The following is a 21,549-nucleotide window of genomic DNA, read 5'->3' as shown; positions in this document are numbered from 1 at the left end:
ATCATTACGTGCTATTGCTCGTGATTTTAGCATTCCAAGATTGACATTGAGCTCCATTTTCTTCATGTTACAATTCAATAACATAGGGGGTCGGGTTTACCCCACCATTTTTGAAAACAGCAAATATGAACATTTTCGTAAAACGCTTGTATCTCAAAATATTTTCAAGATCCGAATAACATGCTATATATAGAAAGTTGCCCAGGAGTTTCACCTTTAATTTGGTATATAAAACGACTTGATTCGATGTAAAATGAGCATTTTACGGCCAAAACCATTTACTAGGTCGGATTTACCCCACCTTACCCTATATCTAGTCTACAAAAATATTTCCGACTGCATCCTTTAGTCTGAGCAAAATTGCAATAATATTTTCTTTTATATTGAATTCCTTGCTTTAAGATATAGATTTGTCAAAATTTATTCCCCTTAGTAATAATATAAAAAATAATTTCCAAATTTCAAACAAACCCTAATTATTATCCCATATTTTCAAGAAGTTTCAATTTTAATGCAAAGAAATTTGTACCTTAGTAAAAAAATGAAATTGTTGTACATCGAGAATTTCAAACGCATGGATTTTGTGTGCGAGATACATGGGTGGTTCATCTCATCTGGTTTGTTCAAAACTTTCCAGTGGGCAATTCCCCTCTCGATAATTTTCGAGTTGGTAGTACTACTCATACTACCCACGTGCTCCACCGGCCCTGGGTATAACGATTTATTCCCTCCAACTTGATCATACAATTCAAAGCTCATGGAACTAAAACTAAAGAAGTAATGCGATTCACGCATGAAAGGCAAATTCCTAAATATAAGTATTGTAATCAGACGACGCAACATTGAAAAGATCCTCAAGAGAATATATCACAACCGAGGGCCCACTCATCTGCTGAAAACCAATCCGAAACACAGTCTTTAGTACTATTCTCTGAATCACAAACGCTTACCTAATTGTATCCTAAACCAATGACAGCTGTAAACGCATCATCCAGCACCCCAACATTACCAGCCAGCACCATCGGCGGTGGAATTAAGAGGATCCTTTTATATAATTATGGCAAAAAGTACCTAATTTTGAAGCAGTAAAATAACTTAGATATGTGCGCTATTCTGGTAAATGTATATTAAGGTTTCATCTATGAAATAAAAACTTTCTAGTGTAAGGTGTCAAAAATGGCGTCCAAAATGGCGGCTTTCTCGGAACAAAATTTTTCGAATCTGCGGGAATTTTCGTTTTTGAACCAATTAACTTCGGGTTTTGCCCGCCTAAAAGAAGACAACATTCTCGGGCGCTGTAACCTCCAAAATCGCAATATTTGATCATTAACGATTTTTCACAGCCGGCCAATTTGGAAAAAAATCACGCGAAAAACGATACTTTATTTTAAAGTGGCTGCCATTTTGTTTTTATATCAAATTTTTTGATGTTTTTTTAGGTTTGGGTGCCTCTACGGAATGGAATCTTCAAGATCGTTTTAGTTTGCTGCTTGTAGACGAATGTCACCACACCTTTTGCTTGAGCCGCCATTTTGGACACCATTTTTGACACATTACACTCGAAAAAAATTTTTTTTAGATGAAACCTTAATAAACATTTTGCAGAATAGAGCACATGTCTAAGTTATTTTACTTCTTCAAAAATATTATCAAGCATTATGTACTTTTTGCACAATTATATAAGATGACCCCCTTAATACCGATGACAGCAAGTTTACGCTGGTGATCCGCACGCGCAAAGCGCAGGGAAGAACATCTGATCGTGAGTACCAAGGTAGATTTAACGATGCTAGCATTGAAGTGAACGACAAAAAAGATGTAAATGACCCTCGAGGTACAGTAGACGAGCAGACGAATGTGTACCTGCCGCAAATGAACGTCTCCAAGCGCAACGACAAGTTGCGTGAACAATGTTCGTTTTCATTTGTTTTTTAAGCAAATATATTACAGATTAACAGTTCCATTAGGATATCGCAACGAGTCGTATCAAAAATCGAAGTATGTATAAAAAAAAACTACCAACGTAATATAAATATATTTTGAATTTTGATGAAAATATAGTTTACGACATAATAACGTTGAATGACGATAGAGCTATCATCTTCCATCTCCAATGCAAAAATTGTGTAGATTAAAACTGAACTAGTAATACATGTGTACAAACAAATTACTTTTCTAAAGACACTCCAGGTTAGTGAAAGAAGATTTATGTATCACACATATCTGGTTCTGATTGGTACAATGCAATCATTAACATTTGCATGAAATCCTATTGTAATAGTATAATTAATTGCAATTGCAAAATTTATGACACAACAAACAAACCATCTTCACATATCACGTCCCAGGCTAGCACCGCAGAACAACAGAATTAGATTTGAAATCATGCCTAAACTCCTCCTAGAATCTTTCAGACAAAACCGCATCTGCTTTTCTCACCAAACCGAACAAAGCATTCGACCAAACCTCCGCCTACGCCTCCGATGATAATTGGGAAACAGTCGAAGCACACTTTTCATAATTCCATAATTGAACTCAGAGACACAGCAAACATCTTCCGAATATTCATCATCATCCTCCTCCCGCCATCTTTCCGCTATTAGCATGTTCATTACGTCGTCGGAACAGAAGAGAAGAGACCTCATGAATAAATATGCAAATCAACTTTCGGTGAAAGATTCCCACGTGATTCCAAACCAGACATTGCTTGCATTTAGGGGGTGTTCGGTGTTGGGTGCTCGTCTCGGCGTTGCTATGGTTCCTAAATTTATTTTCGGTACCGCATTCTGCGATTTATTTCATCGTCTATCTATGTGCAATGCATTAGTGAGGATTTGAATGCTGGAATGAATATATTGCGAGTGTTCTATTTCACGTCATTTGTTGGAGTGTTCTGCCGCATGTGCTTCTGATAGCTAGCGTGAAGTTTATTGCTAAATTATGAAACGGAGAATGCAGTGTTGTGTGGCGCCGACTTCAATGAGTATTGTTTTTGGTAGGAATTAGAGAAACTTAACGGTTCGGAGTGAAATTTGGCATAACCTCAACTTTTGAGTGCAATTATTTCGTAGATAAATATTATTGATCAATTTTGGACTTCACTTTCATGGCACTGTATTTCGGTGTACAGCAAATACCATTATCATCTTGTCTATTGGCATTGAGATTAGGTCTTGTACGCAAACAATCGACTGTGATGTCTGCTAAATTGAATCTAAATCTAAAATGTGTCTTTACCACTCTTTCTTAAATTTATTTCAATGGAAAGACATTTTTTTCGGAGAAAAAAATTGTGGAATTATGCTTCCAAGAACATCCATTTGAATTTCATTCCGATGGATATCGAATTAATCATTCACTGTTCAAGAGCCCGGACAGGCCTTTGTCCCATGTTTTCTGTCCTCTCTGCTGAAATATTGAGCGTCTTGACGGTGAACTTTTGCACCCCTCCTTGATGTAGCTACCCAATCTGGTTGAATTGAAGACAGTTGGGTATGTTTGCTATTTTTCTTCAAAATCGATGGCATTGTCCCCGCGGAAAAAAATCCATTCATGAATTCATGAACAAAAGGTCACGATTTCGTGAACTGATCGATTTACGAAAACCGTGACCAAGTTCCTGAAATTATGTATAATAAACCTCGTATTCATGAAACTATCTGTGTTTTCTAAAAACCAGTTCGCCCCGAATATATACATGGCGTTACATTAGAATGTTTGTTTGGGTTATTGTTGTTTTTCCCTGGAAATGTTTTTGTTGTGATTCTTGTTCATGATTTGGGAATACACAGTCAAACGTTGTTCATGATTTGAAGAGCTTATTTGAGATTCTTGTGAATTCTAATGACGTTAGCGGGATTAAAGTTCAAGATTTCAAGATCTTAGTCGTGATATTCGTAATTTACATTCACGTTATAATGATATTTTAGTCATGAGTAGAGTGATTCATGTTCATGATTTTAGGATCGATGTCACGATTTAAAAAAAAAATTGTCGCGAGTTGTGTGATTTATGTTCATGATTTCAGGATCTTAGTCGCAAGTCTCATGTTATCGTGATATCTGGTTCTATATCACGCACATTATTTGGGGTTCTCAGTGCAGTTTTCGTTTTCTGTCCGGACATCATAATGAACCTTATCAAATGAATAATGATGTTCGAGATTCTAATAGTTTTTTATATCTACTGCTCGTACCCATTACTGGTCGCGAGCAGCTGGGTATTTCATAAAAAAGTGCATGGAACAAAAATGATTCCACGAATAATACTCCAAATTTCGTTAAAAATTTCATTACCATGTTGCATGCAATTGTAAATGATTAGGGATATCACAAGCACGCAAATAGATACTAGATAGATCGTAAATCATGTACTAGGAATCATGAACCAGTTCACGAATACATGAATAATATTTTATGATTTCGCGAACTTTTTTACGAAAACGAATGATAAGTTGTGACTATTACACTAGGTATCATGAACCATTTCACGAATACATGAATAATATTTCATGATTTCGTGAACTATTTCACGAGTGCGGATATTGAATCATAACTAATATATTAGGAATCATGAACCAGTTCACGAATACATGAATAATATTTCAAGATTTTGGATATTGGATCGTAACTAATATGTTGAGAATCATGAACCAGTTCACGAATGCATAAATAATATTTTATGAACTTTTTCACAAAAACGAATGATAAGTTATACTAGGCATCATGAACCGCTTCACGAATACATGAATAATATTTCATGATGACGTGAACTATTTTACGAGCACGGATATTGGACCGTAACTAATATATTAGGAATCATGGACCAGTTCACGAATACATGAATAATATTTGATGATTTTGTGAACCATTTCACGAGCATGGATCGTGACTAATATATTAGGGATCATGAATTAGTTCACGAGTATTGAATGGATTCGTGAATAAAATTCTGAATTTCGTTAAATAGTTCACGAAAAAATATCCAGAATATTTTGATTTTGTGAACTATTGTTCCTATAATTGAAAAAAATCATGAATCAACCTTTGGTTTTATAAAAAATGTTCATGAAGTTGTGAACTAGTTCTTAGCGGAAACCGTGACTGAAGTTCACAAAACAATAATAAATATTTTCACAAATGAAAGCGTTATGCGGGCGTTACCGAAGGAAAATTGAACATAATTATAAAAGCCATGATTTTTGATCATGGTCCTGTTTTCGTAACGTAAAAACGTGATTGTTCCAGAATTCATGGCACTTTATTCACGATTTTGGGAACAATTTTTTTCCGTGCTGTTACACATCTGGACGAATTAATAGCCGATTAAATCAGAATAGTATGCTAAAGCGAAGAAAACTGCGGGTGTTTTGTACGAAACTGCAGTTAGCTTGCTAACTCATTAGTTTTTAATCAAAAAAACAATTTTGAACTCAGCACATTGATTCTAGCCGTGACAAGGTACCAACTTTTAATCAAATAGCTAACCTGAAATGAGTTTGACATCACACTCTTTTTAGTTTTTAACGAACCATGGCCCTCTGTTTGGCGTAGGACTTGGAAGTATCAAAATCTTGGCACGTAAGCTATTTCTTTGTGTTTGACTTAAACTTATTGTTGTTGTTCCATTTTATATCAGCTAAGTCTAGGAAATCTAGGCTACGTCAGGGTAAAACAGAGGATGCTAAGAAAATCGAAGACGAAGTGCAGTTTTTGTTCAAAACCGTTTGCAAAATGTTCATTACAATAAATGAGCAGTGATTGTCAATAAGATTTGCCAAATTGTTCAATAGAAAAACTACTTCTCCGTTATACAAAAAACTGCTTTACTTCCTAAAGAGGAAAAAATGAGTCATCCCAATTTGTGAATGAAGGTACAGCACCTAACTTAGAAAAATTTCGGTTTTAAGTTTCGTGTTCCACTCATCAGTAACTGACACCAACTTGATACTAGCTCGACAATGAATTCAAACTAACATCAAATTGGTATCAGTTTTTTCTCCGTTTTTGATTTTCGTTACATTTTTCAATGCTCATGCAACGTTGAAGAAAAAATCCGTAGCAAGTATATAGAACCAAACTCACCCCGTCGAAGCGATTCTTATTTTACATTCCCCCTGCCCCCCATACGAATTTCCCTATCACCGACGTTTGCATGGGTAAAGCTGCTTTCTTGGAACCGGGGGGAAAAATTTAATATTGTGTTTCGATTTGAGCCTTTCGCTTTGACGTGGCTTAGGTATAGTAGCTGTGTAATAAGGACTTGCTGGAGGAGCTCTCTGTTCCGGATCGTTATTTCTGTAGGTACACAATTCAGACTGCTATCTGCTGTTGCGCTTTTTCCGAACGTAAACAGGGTTGTGTGTTTATGCGGCGAACCAATATTGTTTCTTGTAGAGTGCCGAGAGATACCGAAACGGAGAGCTGGATTCTATATTCGGGGAAGTGCGTGCTTGAGGCAGTATCCAAGTAATCGGCGATAATGGGGTAACGTTGACGAGGACGATGACGATGATGATGATGATGATGAAGACAAAGTGAACTTTGATGTTTTTAATGAACAATTTCATTCGTCGAGATGCCTTCGTAGCCATAATACTTATCATCGGAGAGTATCGAATTTGACGTGCGTCGCCGTCGTTGTCGCGAAGACGTTCAATCACCCGTTCTGAAATTGAGGTGTGTACGAATTTCAGTGGTTTGTTTTCTTTCTTCTCTTTTTTCAGCGCCAGAGGAGCTCGAACCGCTGAACAATGGAGACCACAATGGCGCTGGGAGCATCAATGGGGTGTGTGACACCGCCCGGTGCTGGAGTCACGTCAAGTGTTTGTTCAATGGAATCATCTGTTCGCATAAATTTAAGAATGTTCAGGTAAGCGTTTTATCTATTTTTGAATTGTTTACGTTTACCGTGCTGAAAGAGTAAAATTTTAATGATTAATTGTATGTACACGGTAATAATCTGTTCTCAGATTCATGACCAGCGTAGTTTGGCTTCTGGCTAACGAGCCCGAACAGGTTTCGCTTTCTTTAAACTTTAAGGGGGGCATCTGGTATAAAGCGCTCAAAACGAACGTTATTTTGTTTTAGGATTTTGAAGGTATGGCAACAAAGGATCTTTTGTGTAATATTTAGAGCTATTTATACATTCATTGTGCACGAAAAAAATAATATTTTCAGTCACGCAGAGCCACACATACGAGCGTTCTAAGAGTAGACGTCCAACCATTTCCACGTCGAGGAGCGCCGCGGCGAACACGATAACTCTTGATAAAATTGTCGGACATAGGCAATCCAATAAGATTTGTAATGCTTAGACTTGTAGTTAGTCGATGAACCAAAAAAAAAATAGTATAAAGTTCGAGTTTCGGAAAATGGCGGCTTCATGAAAATCAAAAAAATTCATAATTTACTATACAATTAGCTCACTTTTCTTCAAAAAATAGGGAAAAATTTTTTTATTCAGTTTTCTGTGGTTCATCGACAGGCTACACATATTGTGCATTCTCATAAAAAAAAATCATGTCAATACGTTGATTAGTTCTTGAGTTATCGTGTTCATCAATTTGTAAAACGCGGTTTCGAGAAAAACGCTATTAAAGGGTGTCCCACACCAAATTGCATCACGAAATTATATTTTCACTTAAAAATTTGGGTAGAAGTAATTTTGAGTGTATTGTTTACACTGTATTTTTATCGCTCAGTTTTTTTGAAAATTGTTGCCGTTAGATTGAAATCTGCGTGTGTTATGTAATTTAAGGTTTACCCGACAAGCTTCAGCAGCAAGTGACTCGGACCTAGTCGCAGGGTCGGCGCGCTACTGGGCAAACTGGAGGGATTTCACGGATCTTTTGGTATATAAAACACTCAACTTTCTTAAAGTCTGTAAGTTTATTGTATGGTGGTGTGTAGTGTTTTACGTATCACTGGTGGGTTCACTAGTCACTGCACAGTGGTCCAGGATGCTTATTTAGTAGGAATTTTAACTTTTTACTAAAATTAAATGACTTAGCCATACAACATGTTTTCTTTTTGTTTAAACCGATGCTAGGGTGGTTCTAAATTTAGCAATATATAAAATAGGACTTTTTAACGGTTTGAGATAGAGCTTTACTGTCTTGGATGAAGTTGTAGAGCAACACATTTTAGACAAATTTGCTGAAGACATGTAAGCTGTTGCGGCACAGCAACATTTTTGGATGCTCCCTCTAGTTGTATTCTATTTTCTGCGTCGATCGATTATCACATGCAGTGAGCAACCATAAAGGAAAGTGAGATAGAGAATCAAATGTGATCAACCGGGTTGCCATCAGTATTGGAATATTTTATATGTAAGATTTTATGTTGATGTATTGAGCTATAGTTTAAGTCAAATCGCGACCACCGCCATAGGCGGTTGGTTTATAAGCTACTCTGTGTTAGATATATTTATAATAAAATTGTTTTATTTCGCCCACCTGTTCGGTTCTGTGAACTTACTGTGTTTGCATATATTTGCACCGGAACGGATTCGCAATCTGAAATAAGAGAAGTTCTTGGTCCATCTCACCCGATTAAACTCCGTACCTGGAACAAAGCGTAGGACCCTGACGTATCATAAGCTCTAGCTTTAATATTTACCATTGCACGAAAAATTTAAATGTAAGCTTTAGGGTGTTCCTTAAAAAACGGTTTTATTTCTATAACTATTGAAGTTTTTATTTTACGCTAAAGTAACCTTTGGACAACTTGAAGATTACTTTAGGGCGCATAATTTGCTTTAAACCACCAACTACTTAACTTTTTTCGTTTTAAAGTTATATGAACGTTTATATAAAAAAATATAACTTTTTCAAGTAGAATTATCTTCATTTCGGGCACTGAACATTAAATACCGTTGCTTTCATATGAAATAACGTGCTTTGTAGCATAGATCACCAAAAAATGTCAAATACGATATTTTTTTTATATCTTGCAATATTTACTCAAAAAATTATTTATTTTTAGTAAAAAGTATACATAACTTTCTAACAAGTGAAGCTAGAGGTTCAATATATTAAGACAAAGTGTTCTCCTTCAAAATATTTGAAAGTATTTCTAAAGTGATCTTAATGAAAAATCAAAACTGCAAAAGTTATAAAAGAAAACCATTTTTTAAAAAACACCCTAAATATTTTTGGTAAATTTCATGTAAAATGAAAAGTACACGACATAGAGTTTCAGTGTCTTCGACAAAGTTTTTTAAAATTTAATTTTCTTCAATTTTTTGGAAGACAGCGAAACTCTATCTCGAACCATTAAAAAGTTAATTTTCTGATCTTAAAAACATTAGAACCACCCTACCCACTATTTAAAATAATAGAAAAGTATTGTAAAGTGCAATATTTAATCATGAAAACGAAACTACATTTTTTATATTGTTCACCGTGAAAGCAATTTAAACATATTACAAAGAGTCAATTCATGAAAAACCAAATTTTTAATATAACTTTTTCAGTTTTCATTTTTTTCCAACCTATCCTTCAGATGTTTTTCAGTGTTTTTGAAGACGAACATTTTCTTCTAATGCATCAAAACTAGTTTTTATTGTCCAGAAGATATAAGCACTTAATATTTCAAAAATAGATTTTTTTAAATCAATTTTATGAAATTTCGAAAACTATCGTATTCGACATTTTTTGCTCAATTATAATTCTAATCATGACCTTATTTATAGTTCAAAAAGAATTATCTTTTATTTGCCGCAAATGAGTGATATTATTATTCCAAACAACCCCATTTTTGGCGAAAAAGTGCTCATAACTTTTCAACGGAAATAGTTACATATATGGTGCCATGAAACAAATTATTCGCCTTGAAACAGTCTTAAAGTTTTCTGAAGACTACTTCAGTTTTAAATGAATACAGCAAAAGTTATTTGAATAAAACTGTATTTCTAAGAAACACCCTAAGCTCCGACTTTAAATTTGTTGTAAAATAAAAAGTATGGCAGATAGGGCTTACATGTCTTCAGCAAAATTTGTCGTTCTAAAACTTCGTTGAAGGTCGTTTGGCTCTAGCTATAATGATAAAAAATTAATTTTTTGATCTTGGTAAAATTAGAACCACCCCTACTGCTGTTTTAACAAAAAGAGGGGGCTCATAAACTACGAAAAATTCTCCAAAGACTTAATAAGGCTAAGTTGTTTAGTTTTAGTAAAATCTCAAAATTCCTCCTAAATTTGCACTGTGCAATTTTTTGCAATCCTAAAATTGCACTGTGCACTGGTACGTACCGAATTGTAGACTGTGTTGGCAGTTAGATGGACCGGCGAGCGCTCGGTGATCGGTTTCGGTCCGAAATTGCTGTTGACACGATGAACTTTCTGCAAGATGGCGATGACTGATCCTTGGGTGTAGGGTACGATGCTGGGGTGGTGGGTAAAATGGCGGTCCCAGAAAAGCGTTCTGGGCGAGGTGTCCAACAGGCGCTTCCTTCGTTGGTGAGACCGACTTTTGCCATACCGAGAAGGGTTGCTCTCCTTGGTAATTAGGGCCTTTGCCCTAGAGTCTTTGTCCCTGGTTTTCGTTGGCGACCAGAGGGCTGAAGACTGGTCCTTTACTGTTAGACGTAGGTGACCGTCGAGTCACCTAGGCCGATGCTTGTGCGGTGTGTCTCCGGGAGTTCGCAACTTACCAAATTATGGTAGGTATCAAAAGGTCCTGAATGGCTGGTTCACTTTCACTTCATCTTTATATTTTATAAAATTGTATTAAGACATCAGACACGTCCTACGCACTCGCTCGCCTGTATTAAAGTGGACGATAGCGAATTTCAGATGGCAGTTCTTGCCCAGTTCCCGAGGAATTGACCTGGGTATGGCCACTGACGATCCCCTTTCCAATCGGGCCCTTTTAATAGCTAGTCCCACCGGTGTTGTAAAGTGTATTTTGGCTGTACGTTGAATCTGTTTTGTGTATATTTTGAGAATATTTTAAGCAACTTGAATGTTTTGATGTTTTAATGTAAATAGCTACAAAAGTGTAGTTTGATTCCTGTAACGTTCGGTTACAGTTATATTAAATATGCGTGAGAAATGCAAGGCTTTTTAAAACTTAAGAAGCTCAGCGTGACCACCGAGATTGCAGAAGACTATTCTAGAGGCTCAATACCAACAATTAAGCGGATAAAAAAGAAGTCAATTTTTTGCCCACTACACCAGACGCTCCCCTTAATCAGCTAATCACAACTTATGTGGCTCTGGGACTGGGTCGTGATTACGACTTACATTTTAATATTTGAGCTACTATTCAAAATTTCTGATGTAAGAGGTGGGAGAGTTTTTTAACGCTTCAAGCATTCATTGTACTTTCTTCATTAAGGGGAACGGGCATAGCGTAGTTGGTAAATCGATTGGTCTTGTACGCAGCTCACCTGGGTTCGATTCCCAACGCTGCATATACGGTTGGAGATTTTTCCAAAACAGATTTCTCTAACACGAAATGAGGCCGACCCTAAGATTAAACCTCCAAAAAATCTTCATTAACGGACCACTCCAATGTCAACTGTGGCTTTTTCATGTTGAAACAAAAACGTATTTTTCTTCGTTGTGCTAACGAATCACCTCTTCAAAATTCCTTGATCCCTGAAATAAAGCACAAGAAACAGGTCCAACTAAGAAAAGGATCAAAATATGTGTTTGTTTCGAAGATATCCTGTCCTAAATTCTCTCAAACTTAGATTAGGTCGAACAGTATGGCGCTCTTGGGCATTGCAGCCTTTTAGTCGGAATATCTTCGGAATACTCTAATAGTTCGCGTCCCGCTTACCTTGATCCCTACGTAAGAAGTGTACGGACACATCGAAAGCCAGTTCTTCTGCCGAAAATGTCTTTGGAGTGAATTTTCCTATCCGAAAGAAACATGTTCATTGCCTTTTGTTTACACTGCCTTTGGCAGCACTATGATATTTGCCAAGTTTGTGTTCACAATGTGAATTTTGTGTATATGGCGTCAAAATTTAAGATTGAACGATTAGAAAGTTGCACATTACAATATTATCAAGTTGGTATGTGAAACACGTCATATAAATTAAATTTTACATTGAAGAAAATAACAACAATTATGATAATATTAATAATTTTCCATATTTGTAAAGTACAAATCAGAATAGTGATGCAAATATGTGACTATCACGATATTTCGTTTATGACACTGTGAAGTCAGATTGCGTGAATTAATTTCTCATGGCTAGCTAGGCACAATTTCTCCTGTTGACATACGCCTCAGCTAATCATATATCAAGCTATCTATTTGAAAAGAGATTATGACGATTCCCGAGACTAGCTGCGTATTGAAAAATAATAATGTGCAATTTGCAGTTTCTAATGAAATACAATTATTAGCTAGTCTAATGGTAGTATGGAAACATTTGGCTCTTTCTGATACAGATAAGAATTATGACATTGATCACCCATAATTTTGTATCCATCGTCAGTCACCATTAGTTTCTAGTAGATTTATCGATTACACACATTTTTTTTAAAAAAAATCAAGTTGAATTTCTATAATAAATAATCAATGTGGTAACTTTTGTTTGCAACTACAGCTTCCAACCGTATTGGATTGCTGTCCACAAGATAATATTTTTACAATAACATGTTAACCGATTTTTTTTATCGAAAATCGGATTTTTGAGTTCAAAGTGCCACAAAAAAAAGATTTTTTTCTGATCGAATTGCAAAAAGACTAGAATAATAAATTTTGATAAATAAATACATCCTTTACTCGGTTTGTCAAATATTTATATACCAAACATGTCATAATGAATTGAAATGAATCAAAACTGAACACGAATATGACTCGGGCATTTCTCGAAATAATATGCAGCCTTACCTAAAATTGTCATTTTCTGTATCAAGAAGTCATTTCCAGCCCCATCGGTTCATAGCCGTTCGTCGAAAGCCTTGCAGAGTACGGAAACTTCTCATCGTTGGTCCATACATCTACCTCGTTGCGCACATCTCCGTTCTGTATCTGCAGGATAACTCTCGAATTAATTTTATCGGGTTCAGCGCGGCATGCCGTCAACATGTCGAACCTATCGTCAATTCCGCTTTGCGAATTATGCGTACTTCTGCAAGCTGATTCAATCGATCGTATGTCTCTAACCCTGTCCCAAAATGTCGCTTCACAATGCCGCTGGCAAACTCAAAAAGATGATCAGGGGCGCTATTTCGCATCTCGAAATGAAAGGTTTTTTGTATACAAGTTTGTATGAAAATATCGTTTTGGCTTGGTTGCATTATGTGGCCACATGTTTCTAGAAGATCGAATGTGTCAAACCACGCTATTTCATCACAACTTCCAAAGCAATATTGAACAACAGACAACAGAGTCGTTCTGTAACTCTCAAAGAGACTATATTTCCCTGGTATGCGAATGTGCCATTGCCATTTGCCATGCCATGTCAGATCAGCCATAACTAGTACGGATATATTATATCGTATGCAACTATAAAATAAAAGAACAATTTTCCACAGTTATTTGGGATCGCTGAAGGAACCAAAACACCTTCTTCTAAAAAATAACTATGATGCCCTTTGTGCATCCTGTTAGTTATCATATTCTGGTTGCAATTGATAATCGAAATAGTGAACTTGCGCCTTTCGATTATTTTCAGAGTGCGCAACTAAAGCGCAACTGGTGTAGATAATGTGCAAGTTGATTCTCTAACATGCACACAAGATGCGTATTAGTGGCCCACTCGGTAAATAAGGGAAAAAACGAAAAGCGCAAGTCTAAAATTTCGATTTTCAACTGCAACCAGAATACTTCAAACACATCTCACCAATCTTTGTTTTTGTAATGCATGATGCGCGTATTGATTATTAGAAACGGACCTTTTCAAATAAAACGCTTGATGTTTCTTCAAGCGTAACTTGTCAAAGCGCATCAAAGTAACCAGCAGTGTTCCTAGAAATTTTTCACCATCAGTACAATTTTTCGGTTGAAGTGGTCCCTTAAATTTCGAAATTCGTATGGCCTATATAGACAATTCAAAAACTGATTTTCAAAAAAATCTTTCGAAGCGACGCTAAAAACCGGAAATTTTCCAGTCCAATTCAGGTAGAGCCGTTAATATGGAACTAACCCCGATCAGAATGAAATAACAAGATTATAACAGAACACAATTTTTGTAACCTATTCTGTTATAAATTAGGTCTCGTTAGTAGTTAAAATAACAGAAATTTATAACAAGTAGCAATGCGAGATATAGTTTTGAAATATTTTTGTTATGTGTTTCTGATCGGGACAAGAGACCAATTCGAATATTGGGAAGTTGTACAAGGCTCGCATACATTTTTGTGCTTCATTCATCGTTCCCTAGTCGAATGAGAAGCATGTTGATGCGCGGTCAGACGATGTGATAAGAAGAAGGGAATCTATATTTTCGTCTTCCACACGCATGTTATTTTGATACCTAATTTGATAGTCTAATGAGTGTAAAGCATGTTGATGTGCGGTAAGAAAATAACTATCTGAATCTTTGTCGCCCCTATATTGTAGCGCATGTAATGTTTGTTAATCAGTTTTATTCTGCATTATGACGAATAGCTAGCGTAACCATCTGGTTTATCTGGACTCGATCAAACCACAATCGCTCGTAAAATCAATCTGCCGTAATGCAGAATAAATTCCTGACATTATGAATAATGAACCTCGTATTCATGAAACTATTGAGGAATTTCACGAATATGCGTCCGAAAATCTTTAAAATCGTGACCGACCATCTTACATTCCGAAAACACTTACACGTTTCACCGGCATGGAAGACTTAACATTTTCCACAGTCAATATGATTATTTTGACTCAAGAGCTATTTTTAAAAGGGCGTAAAAGTTTCTACATGTAGCAAAACTATCTGAAAAGGTGATGCAACCATGGAATACTTTTGTACGAAAAAGTATGCACTGAAAAAAATGTTTTATTTCGTCATTTTTCATCAAAACAAAAATTTATGTTAAAAAATTAAATTGCAGGAAATTTTTTTTTTAATTTTTTTATATTTTATCAACGAAAATCTAAAGAAAAACGCTTTTAATCCACCTAACAGTGTGATGAGACATTTCTTATAACTCTTATCACTCTCTTCGGATATTATATCGTTTGAGAACATTTAGAACTTGATGCTTCGCGATGTTTTTGATAACACATACTACATGGGATAGTGGCAGGACTCAGAGAATCGCTCAAATCAACATAGGACAACATCAGTGCTAGAAATCTCAAACCAAATCAATGGGAAAGCGAAAAAATGGCCCATAAAATAGACATACAAATTATTGCTAATGCTCTGTTAATAAAATATCTAAATTCCTCAATCAATGCATTGTGGTGGGAAAACTGAATTTTCCTAAAGGGGTTATGTATATTGTACTGAGCCAAAAAATCGATTTTTTTTTAATCGAAATGAAGTTTATACTTTACTCAAATTTCCAACGCGACTGAGACCTAAAAATCAACGCTTTTTCTGGAAAAAAAACGCGATACTAGCAGTGACACCATTCAAAGAAAATCAACAGTGAATATTTCCAGACTTGGTTTTATTTCCTATTTAAGAACTATTGTGTTTTTTACATCCTAGATTGCATGATTCAGTGATCGAAACCCAAAACTTCATGAAGTATTTGAAATTATTAAATTAAAATTTGTGTTTGCTATTGAAATTGACAAAATGATAGTATCGCCCCTTTGACGATTGTTTACTTTTTCGGTCCCACCTATCAGCATTGAAGTATCGCCCTTACGTTTTTTTACAATACCAATTTTACAATTGGTGGGGGTTTGGTGAAAATCGATCTTACTGTCCAAACGGCATAATTCAGAAACCGTAATTTTTGAAGTTTTAAAATTATGCAGAATTAATATTTCAGAAAATAGTAACAGAGTTCGTGTTTTTAGCGAATTTGTTGAGACTTTATTGTAGTCATGAATATTAACCTGAGAAAATTCACCATAAATACTTCTTGGACGATATACCGTCAAAATTATTTTATCAAATGATGCGCTGTTTAACGTTTGTATCGAAGATACTAAACCTCCGAAATTGGCGGTTTCAAAATGATGTTATCTTGACCTTAAATTACTGTTTTTGAACATTTGACCTATACATATAATTGGTCATACAACAAAAATCAAATTCTCATCAAAATCGATCAGGACTTGCTAGAGTCGAATGGAAATCGTCATTTCTCATAAATTTTTCTCTACATTCGGAAAGTATTATCCTCGATATTAATCATATTACGTTTTCGTCTCAACTCGACGCATTCCCAAAATAAAAACCTGTTCTAATCCACCTAGTGGTGCATTTGTGCTTTTCTCATTTGTCCAGACTACGATTCCATGGCGGGTTATGTTCAATACAATGGTGGAAATGAATATTACATGTTCAGTACGATTTGCACATACATACAATGGATCGACAGCCACGACCTTGAGATACTATGTGATACTGAAACATCGCTTGACCGCCGCTGGTTTCAAGCGATGTTTCAGTATCACATAGTAAGATCCGGGAGGTCCGGGTCCTGCCGAAAATTTTCAACTTGTTAAGAAATTTTAAACTAGTTTTAATTTTAAAGTAGCAACCACTCACTGCATACTCCCTCCGGGCCGGCATGATTGACGATTTTTAGAGTGATTGCATAACCTTTCTATATGAGAAAGGTAAAAATGTACCAAAGTCCAAAAAAATAAATTTTTGTCAAGCATTATTTTTTTCGAGTTTACATCAAATCTCGATGTTTTATGCATTATAAAGTCATTTGGCATCAAAAATACAAATTTGATTTTGAAAATTTTTCATTTCAGTTTATATGGGAATTGGCTGTGTGATTGCACTCTTCAACTCGTAACTCCGGAACCGGAAATCCAATCAATAAAAAATCAATTGCAGCCGATGGGAAGGATTTACCTTTCATTTGAGACTAACTTTGTTCAAATCGATCCAGCCATCTCTGATTAACAGAGGTCACATTTTTTCCACATACACACATACATACACACAGACATTTTCCGATCTCGACGAACTGAGTCGATTGGCATATGACACTCGGCCCTCCCGGTCGGGATTAGATTGACGAATTTTAGAGTGAATGAGAAAGGCAAAAACATTTTTAGCAAATGTTGAAAGTTATGCATTTTTTTTGGTGCGCAGTTCTATGTTTCATAGACATAAATAAATTTTAACTTCGCTTCCTATTAAATAAAGACTCTTATCACAGTACATATCTACAAAAACGAGCTCAATTTGAAAAGAAATCTGAGGATTATGATTGATAACAGAACTCTGGAATTTTCTATTGGAATGTTTTCAGGTAGGATTTTGATATTGATGCAATTAGACAACTGTGAAATCAAGACCAATAGATCAGTTACATATCAGGACCCATTCCGACAATTTATCAAAAGTCCTCATGATGTTTAGAACAACAGGATATCAATGTACGGATCAGATAATTGTTATTGTAATGTTGAATTAAATCAGTCAGCATCAATAAATTTTCAACTTCAATCCATTTTTTGTGTGGGAGGGGGGGGGGGGGGGAGTTGCATGGTGTTAAACCCCAAAACCTTCTCTTGGCTACGCCGTTGCTTGGAGTTATTTATTTCGCTTTTCATTTTCCGATATGTTTCAGATCGATCCGATGGTTATAAGTTAGAAAAATTGCAGTCAGAAGGTTCGTACAAATAAACATTTTTGCACAGATAAGTTATCAAGTTCCTTCCAGACAACTTGGAAGTGTTCGGTGATTATTTCTAGCGGTTGTAGATAGTAAAATGAAATACAAAATTCGTTTTATCGAAATAATGTTTGGCTTACTTCAATGGATTATTACTATATTGAACCATAAATAGGCGACAAAGAGTAATCCACAAACAACAAGCCATAACTTTCAAAGTATTCAAAATAGATATGTGAAGTCTTCAGTAAAGTTATTCGCAAAAGTAAGAGCTACAAATTTGCTGAAGGCATCATTTCGATATAGTCACTTCCAAGAAAATTTGTGAAAATATCTCACTCATAGGGGGATTAATTAGCAAAAGCACAATACCAAAAGAAAGGGCATATTGTCTCCATTAAATTCACCGAAGATACTATTGACCTAAATTAAGCCGTTTTGGCGTAAAAAATAGATTACATGTTTTTGGTCATATTTCTGGCAATGGGAAATGATAAAAATCTTTCGTCCGCATTTAATGTTAAATATCTCTTTTGATAATAGTCCAATTTCAACAATCTATAGCTTGTTCGAAAGGTATTCGTTAAAGCTGTCTAAAAACAGATAAATTGTTAATCTATATTGTCAATTTCGGCAGATAATTCAAAAAAAATGCAAAAAACGCCATTTTTGCGCATTCAAACATTCATATCTTGGAAACTAATCAATCAATCAATCAATCGAATCAAAAACAAATTAATAGCGTTCATACTGTTTTTTAGTTCTTTCATTTAAAATTGGTTTGGATAAGATCGGTTCAGCCATTGCTGAGAAACACGAATGAGAATTTGTCCGTTACATACACACACACAGACACACACACACACAGACATTGTCCCAAATCGTCGAGCTGAGTCGATTGGTATATAAGACTCGGCCCTCCGGGCCTCGGAAAAAATCTTGAAAGGTTGAGCGAATTCTATACATTTCTTTTATAAGAAATGTAAAAAGGAACATTTCGAATATGATGGCATGATCTAGAACTTATCGGTAAAAAAGTTTTTCTAACTACAACAGAGGATTTTTCAAAAGGCCCATAAACATTTCCTGTGACTATTTCATTGACATCAATGCAATATTGTAAACCACTTGAAAGCTACATGAAAACAATCAAAATATTATTAAACCATACGTTCTGATAATTGAACTATATAGTTAAATCATATTTTAATTGTTTCAGTGGCGTAGCCAGAAATTTGGTTTAGAGGGGGTTTGGATGAAAATCGTAAATTTTTCCAAAGATGCTAAAATTTAGTATGAGTTTGATAAATTATTTTGAATTCAGTAACATAAGTATCTAACAGATGTCATTGCAATCTACAAACAAGAAGAATCAGCATGAAACAGTTTTCAAACCTCTATAGAATATTTTCTTGTATAATATGTCAATGAAGTCAAAGATTGCGATCTTTTAATGTGGGATAAATGTTCGAAAAAATTTTCAGCGTTCAAGATCACCTAATTTAATAATACTTGTCTTTGAAGGTTTGACAGTTTCTAGAAGTTTTCCAATATAAAACAGCGCATACTCTGATATAATAATTTAAGTGATTAATTCTCATAGGGGTAATTATGGAAAATTAACTCTTCAAAAATAGTGAGAGCCTTGGTGCCTTCAGTAAAGTTGTTGATAATGTCATTTTAAACAATTTTGATCAAAATATGAAGGCTCAATGAATGCGGCATATCGAGATATAAATGAACATGTTATATTTCTCCGTAGTGAAGAAAAATTTAGGTAAAAACTTTTTTTCTGCACTGCGGAGAAAATTGTTTAAAATTGTTTGTTTGCGAGTTGAGAACACAAAACCTATAACTAAATTAGTTATGGAATTTACGTTTCGACTTCATCTCATCAGAATCTGACACTAACTTAGTGACAGGACTAAGCTAGCACCGAATTGATGCTAGCTCAAAAAAAACGGAAACACTCTTTGTGTGTCTGGGCAAACCCCCTGTCCGTTTAATGTTTGGGAATTCTTTTAAAGCTAGTTTTTTTAATATATCTTTTTTGTAAGCTTCAGTGACTCATACCTTGGATGCAATGTGAATTTATTGTTTATTTACCGCAGTAGAGATTTATCAAATACAGTAATATTAGAATAACTTGCTGTAAAGGTTTTCTACTACTATACTTCGATACACTGAATAGACAACAAAGTTGATTGAAATAGCATTTTCGAAAACATTGCTGGAGACATTATGTCTCGACCCAAATTTGCTTGAAGAGTAAATTCTCTATAATTCCTTCTAGGAGTTTTACGTTTTGAAATTCTCAATGTTACTTAACATCGAAATTTGGCAGCTTCGAATGAATGTGATCGTGACCGTTAAAAATTTATCGAGTATTGATTTTACTTATCTTTATTATTCAACTTGACAACGAGTCCTAGTATCTAGTACACGAAATTTTAGTAAGCCATTCAACTCAGCACTCACACAATCGTCTGAACTCTCGATCGAAGCAGATCGTTTTCTTGTGCTGTGCATAGAGTGGATCAATATAAATATATACATTGTGAAGGCCAGTCATTGTTTGCGGCAGGCTTTGTTCGCCGGTGCCTAGGTTGGTGAAGTGAATGGTTCAATAACCGGACAAGCCGCTATATAAGCTAAGTATCTTTTTTTTCTCATTTCCCTTTCCCCCGATCTGTCGCTACTTCTTAAATCCCTTTCCCCTGAATATAAGTTTCATCTCTCGTTTACACCACGTGCTATCCTCGTGCCTAAATGGCCGAGGGCGAAGTAACATTGGATGGGAATGATATTCCCATGGATATACCGGATAAACCCGAAATTACTCCCTCCCCTGATTCCCCCAGTCCTCCTCGTATTAAAACATACCCACCCAGTTCAACTGGGCCCTGGGTGGTCTATTTCCGGCCCATTACGAAATCGCTTAATATTTTAGATATCTCACGGGAGCTGACTGCTAACTACCCGGCCGTAGCTCAGATAACACGTGTTAGAGCTAATAAGATACGCATATTAGTGAATGACCTCGACCAGGCAAACCAGATTGCTCGCAGCGAGCGCTTTACAAAGCAATTTAAGGTGTATATACCTTGTTTGGCAGTGGAGATCGACGGGGTCGTTGCCGAACCGGGTTTGAAGTGCGAAGACGTGTTGAAGTATGGAGTTGGTTGCTTTAAGGACCCCTCACTTGAACATGTGAAGATTCTGGAATGCAAGCAATTGTATTCAGCAAAAACTGAGAATAATAAGACAACTTATTCATTGTCAGACTCGATTCGGGTGACTTTCTCCGGGTCTTCCCTCCCCAACTATGTCCTCCTGGATAAGGTTCGTCTACCGGTTCGCCTGTTTGTACCGCGGGTAATGAACTGCAGCAATTGCAAGCAGCTGGGCCACACAGCCACCTATTGTGGCAATAAGAAAAGGTGCGGCAAATGCGAGGGAGAACACGAGGATGATGCTTGCAGTGGAGAAACTGAGAAGTGTATTTACTGCGGGGGCCTTCCGCATGATCTTAAATCATGCCCCGCGTACAAACAGCGCGGGGATAAAATTAAGCGCTCCCTTAAGGAACGCTCGAAGCGCTCTTATGCAGAAATTCTTAAGAATGCTTCGCCATCTGTCCCTTCCGAAAATTCCTTTGCTCTTTTGGCTGGCGTTGAGCAAGAATCTGACGACCCACAAGAGGGAACATCTTTGGTTAACCCAGGGGAGTCCAGGAAGAGGAAAAATCAAGCTTCCCCTAGATTGCCTCGTAAGGGTGCCAAGGTGTCGTCCACTCAGAGTGCGCCAACTACAATCAATAAATCCAACGGAAGTGATGCACTAAA

General features: G+C 36.0%; 1 protein-coding gene across 2 annotated transcripts in view; it reads left to right on the top strand.

Annotated features, from left to right (window-relative positions):
- LOC131685346 (adenylate cyclase type 6) overlaps positions 1-21,549 on the top strand; it is a 539,597-nt gene that overhangs the window by 329,687 nt on the left and 188,361 nt on the right. For both annotated transcript variants that reach the window (XM_058969007.1, XM_058969006.1), the window contains exon 5: positions 6,725-6,870. In XM_058969007.1, coding sequence (XP_058824990.1) covers positions 6,725-6,870 — 146 coding nt within the window. The remainder of the gene's footprint in view (positions 1-6,724; positions 6,871-21,549) is intronic.

Source organism: Topomyia yanbarensis, chromosome 2 (assembly GCF_030247195.1).
Source record: "Topomyia yanbarensis strain Yona2022 chromosome 2, ASM3024719v1, whole genome shotgun sequence".
Taxonomy (NCBI): Eukaryota; Metazoa; Arthropoda; class Insecta; order Diptera; family Culicidae; genus Topomyia; species Topomyia yanbarensis.
This window is presented reverse-complemented; position numbering and strand designations above follow the sequence as displayed.